The sequence below is a fragment of the Chelonia mydas genome, chromosome 7 (assembly GCF_015237465.2).
Source record: "Chelonia mydas isolate rCheMyd1 chromosome 7, rCheMyd1.pri.v2, whole genome shotgun sequence".
NCBI lineage: Eukaryota > Metazoa > Chordata > Testudines > Cheloniidae > Chelonia > Chelonia mydas.
This window is the reverse complement of record NC_057853.1, coordinates 33,260,388-33,265,377: the sequence shown is the minus strand read 5'-3', so window position 1 is coordinate 33,265,377 and position 4,990 is coordinate 33,260,388. Positions and strand designations below refer to the sequence as shown.

At 57.9% G+C, this 4,990-nt stretch overlaps 1 protein-coding gene across 1 annotated transcript; it reads right to left on the bottom strand.

Annotated features, from left to right (window-relative positions):
• Window positions 1–459: 459 nt before the first annotated feature.
• On the bottom strand, window positions 460–3,289 carry TTC9C (tetratricopeptide repeat domain 9C). Its single transcript, XM_037905493.2, has 4 exons — window positions 2,874–3,289; window positions 2,071–2,326; window positions 1,506–1,688; window positions 460–961 (listed from the first exon to the last, which is right to left on the bottom strand). Exons 1-4 carry the CDS (start codon window positions 2,883–2,885, stop codon window positions 867–869), a joined length of 546 nt encoding a protein of 181 aa, XP_037761421.1. The 5' UTR covers window positions 2,886–3,289; the 3' UTR covers window positions 460–866.
• Window positions 3,290–4,990: the final 1,701 nt, after the last annotated feature.

Sequence of the window (4,990 nt, the reverse complement as noted above, 5' to 3'; positions counted from 1 at the left end):
TGAACAGCTGTTGTTGGGGCCTCAGGGGTGTGCAGCGTGGGGCATAGTGCAGGCACCAGTGCAGTATGTGCCCTGTCCATGGGATAAGCCACCTCCCTGCACAGTCCCAGTCTAATCCAGTCCCCTCCGCAGCGTGCAGGTGAGGCCCAACGTAAAGCATGCAGTCACTGCAGGAACCCCAGCGCTGCAGGCAGCTGGCTGCAGACAGGGTGAGGAGAGTGGAAATTACTTGTTTGTAAGGGCCAGAGAGGGCCAGGTGGGGTGAGGTCATGTGGCTCAGGATGCCAGGCTCAGCTCAGAGGCCTTAGGATGGAAATGACCCAGCTCCAATCACTATGGAAATGAGGAGACCAATAGCAGCAGAGCAGGGGGTTAACTTCCCTGAAACAGCCCCCTGCTCCCCAAGTGCTCCATGTGAAGAAGAGGCCAAGCAGGGAAGGGACAGACACACACACACAGTGCAGGGAGACAGGTCACTTTATGAAGAGGGCCAGTGTGGTGACAAAGCTAATGATCCAGCCCACACTCCCTGTCTCTGGCACCACAACCATGGGGTGGTTGAGCCTGTGCAGTTGTGACTCTGGGAATGTCCAGGCCCTTGGGAACAACAGAGGACACTGCTCCGCAGACAAGAGGAAAGGGAGCAGTCCAAGCAGGTCCTAGCCACCAGCCTCGGGTTTCCTCTCTAGCAACCCAGGTCCCAAGTGACCTCATGGGTCCTATGCCATCAATGGAAAGCCAGACATGTCCCCATTACCCTGGTGTTATGTCAGTGGGAGTGTCCCTGTGGCCTGGGAGTCTGTCCAGGAAAGGGGGGTGCATCCATGTGGCCCTGGTGGTATCTGGTGGGGGGAGCCATGATTTCGCTAGCTGAACATCCCCATGTAGAGTTGCTTCTCCTTCTGGTGGTAGGTGGTGAGCTGGGACTCTGTCAGCTGCAGGTACCGCTTGACGTTGGCGTCTCCATGGAGCAAAGGGGAAAGTCAGGACAGGACACGGTGTGAGCTGAATGGCCAAACTCATCCCCTCCCCTGGGTTGAAGTGTTAACTCAGCCTCCTCCTGTGCCCTGATCTAGCTCCCAGCACTCCCTACCCCAGCATCCTCCGCCAGCACAAAGCCATGCACCTGCTGCTAATGCCCATGCAGCTGAAGAGCTGCTCCCTGCCCCTGTCCTCCCCGCCCACCCAGAGATATCACCACTACCTCCTCTCACCCCCAGATATTTACCTGCTGCCCACGCTACTGCAGATGGATAGCTGTCCCCTGCCCCCAAGAAATGTCTCTGCTGCCTGCCCCCGAGAGGTGTCTGCCACCAGTGCTGTTGTAACTGGGCAGCCGTCCTGCTGCCCCTGCCGCCACTGCCCTTCGGCTTGGGGTCACCCTCTAGCGATGGGGTGCAGCAGGACAACTCCCCTGCTGCGTGGAGACAAGGCCCTGATTCTTCCCAATCAAGGGTGACTCCTAATCCCCCCTGCTCCATGAGCAATCCTGCCCCAGCTCTCACCTCGGGGCTGGCTGCACGAGGCCGCCATGAGATAGTGCCGGGCCTGGTCGTAGTCCCGGAGGTGGTAGGCAGCCACGCCGGCACGGTACAGGGCCTTGGGATTCTCAGGCTGCCTCTCCAGCACCTTGAGGCTGTACTCCTTCACCCGCTCGTAGTTCACTGGCTCCATGTGGAGCAAGCAGGCTGGGGGGGTGGGAGGAACAGCACCAGTGAGACAGTGCACGGGGGCAGGGAGGGTCACTGCTGTAACAGCACCGTGGCATCACTACCATGAGACTGGCACGCACAGATGGAAATGGTGGTGGCAGATCCAGGGCTCAAGGGGCTCATGAGGTGGAGGGAGATGGCGGTGACTGTGGTACCCCGGGGGCCGAATAGCCCATGGAGGGCGGGGGGCGGATGGTGGCAGTGCCAACAGAGGATGAAGGAGCCCACAAGCAGGGCATAGTGGGGGAAGGGTGCATGGCAGGGTGTCACGAAGAAGCAAGGTGTGGGAGCTAGGACACCCCTGGGGGACACAGTGGTGATGTCACAAGTAGGCAGCTGCCCCCACCCTCTCCCTCACCAGCCAGGTTGTTGTAGCAGTCAGTCTGGGTGCCGTGCAGTGCCCTCTCCTGCTCAGGCGTCACTGGCGGCTGCTCGCGCCCGAAGGCCTGCAGGGGAGAGGGTACACTGGGGTCCAACCCTCGCAACTGCAGCAGTGCCCGGTGGTAGCGGCTCACGGCATCCCTGAAGCGCCCCTCCTTGTAGCACCGGTTCCCGTCTTCTTTGAACCTCTGGGCCTGCTGGAGCCGCTGGTCCATGGCCTCCACTGAAGAGCCCTGCACAGAGAGGTGCAGGTGTAAACAGACTCTTCCCGGGAGACATCGAGTCCTCCCAAACTGGCTCGCTTGCCCACACACCATGTCCTCTCCGTGCACCCGGCTCTGGGGAGGGGGAGCAGCCAGCACCCTACACGGCACAGAGGAGGTGTGCATGGGCCAGGGTCTCCTGGGAAAGCAGGGCCAAGTGTCCAGCGCCCTGGGGTGTTTAATGATCACAGGTAATAAGCAGGGATCAGCACTATAGGGAGGGGCCCTCTCCTCTCCTCCTCAGTGCACGACTCAGCTCTATAGGCAGGGCACAGGGTTTGCTGCCAGATAGGGGGATGCACGGCGCAGCGCTGTTGGGGCTATGGGGCTCAGAGCTCTAGGGAGGGTGCATGGTGTGGGGCTCAGAGCTACAGAAGGGGGCTGTTGGAGAAGCGCTCGGTGCTAGAGGGGGGTGCATGGAGCAGCACCGTTTGGGAGGCGCGGGGGCACGGGGCTATGGAAGGGCTGCGGGGCTCCGCGTCCTGTCTTGGGGCAGGGACCGCGCTGCGGCTGGTACCTGAGCAGCCATCCGGGCAGCCGCTCCGGGGCCCCGCGCGCAGAGGCTGATCCGATGCCGCCCCGCTCAGCAGCCGCGGCCGAGCTCCATGCTGCTTCCTGCCCGGCCCAGGAAGCGCGACCGGCCGCGCTGGGCAGGGAGATCAGGCACCATGTGACTGGCTCGGGCCGGGGAGCCAGGCCCTCGGCAGCGGCGGCAGCAGCCTCCCCTGCCCCAGGAGCCGGGCGGGGCCGGCTGGTGCCATGGCCGGGGGCGGCCTTGGGCGTACTGGGGCCAGCCCCCCCGCACTCTCTCCCGCTCCTGCGCAGTGGGGCTGTCCGGTCTCCGCCGCTCGGGGGCGCTCACATCCCGCAGCGGGGAGTCGGGCAGATGGCAGCCTTTGCCTGGGGGGAGCCGCCGCCCCACATTCCGGGAGAGACCCCCCGGTGCAAGGGCTGCGGGACTCCTGCGCCACTAGCAGGCACCTGGGGGAACCCTCATCCCAGCGGGGAGCCTGCAGAAGGGCTGTGACTCTCGGTGCACCCCCTACTGCAGCCCTCCAAGGAGGGTTCTCTGGGATCTCCGGCCGGGTTGTAGGGGGAGGCGCTCGGACTGGCGCCCCTTGACTAGGAAGTGGCGGGGGGCTGCTGGCAGGGCATTCTCCACCAGGGCACCCCAACCTAGAGTGCTCTTCCCTGTCCCTGGTCCCCCTCCACCAGCACCAAGTGACCTTCTGGGGATGCAACAAAGACCGTTTCCACCCCAGGTGTTTGGGGAGGGCTGTGGGTTGGAGAAGTTTTGGGTTAAATGATCCATGCTCCATCCCCATACATATCTGTCTTTCTATCCGGCCATCTGTCTGTTTTATACAGTGACCCATCACCCTGGTATCTGAGCACCTTCCAGGTAAAATCAGAAGCAGTAGCAAAGTCCCTAGTGGGCTTCATGGAATCTTTGACATTCTCCGTTTTGGGGGTAAAACTTCGGTTAGTTAATGATGTGTGGAGGTAGGAACAGCTGTCTTCTCTTCTATGGTATGCTGACTCCACCTAAGAAGATTGTCCAAACAGAGGTCTTTGTAAATCTAAATAAATAGAGAAAAATACTGTATTGTAATGACTGGCAGGAACTTCTCTGGAATAGTGTGCTCAGTTCTGATCATCCCTAAAGAGAGCACAAACAGAAAATGTCCAGAGAATGGAAATGAAACACTAATTATTAGGAATGTGGAGAAATTTCCGTAAGGACGTTTAGAGAGGAGACGAATAAGGCCAGGTCTACGCTACAGACCTATATGAGTATAATTATGTCGCTCAGGGGTATGTGAAAACTCCATACCATCCTAACCCCTGGTGTAGACAGCACTACATCAACAGGAGAGCTTCCCCCAGCGACATAGCTACCGCCTCTCGGGGAGGTGGATTAACTACACCCACTTCTCCCATCAGCGTACTAGTGTCTTCACTGAAGCGCTACACTAGTGTCTACAGTGGCACAGCTGCTGTAGAGGTGTGGGTGAAGACAAGCCCAGAGTGAACTGCTCGAGGTATAGACAATAATTAATGACACAGATAAGATTCCTTTACCTTTGTGTGTGATCCAAAGACAGGGAGTTGCCTCATGAAATTAAAAGGCAACACATTTATAAATGATACAAAGGGAGATTTCTTTTTTAATGCAATGTATAGTTAACCTAAGGAACTCCATGCTACATTATATTAGTGATGTGGCCTAGTGGATAGAGCACTGGCCTGGGACTTGAGCCATCTGGGTTTTATTCCTGGCTCTGCCATTGGCCGGTGTGGGTTACCTTAGGTAAGCCACTTCCCTTCTCTGTGCCTCAGTTCCTGTAGCTGTAAAATGGGGATAGTGATACTGATCTCTTTTGAAATGTGCTTTGAGGACTACTGATGAAAAGTGCTAAGTATTATTGTGAGAAAGATACACTTGTAGGAATAAGAGCATAGGAGGTTTTATTAGCTAGGATCAACATCAAAAAAGGAGATAAACTCTCTTATTTCAGGACAGAGAGCAGACATGAAGGACAGAGCCTATGTGGGAATAGCTATGTCAGTGTGGACGCAGCCTACACTGACAGAAAGAGTTTTTCCATTGGCATAGTAGGACCCTCACCTGCA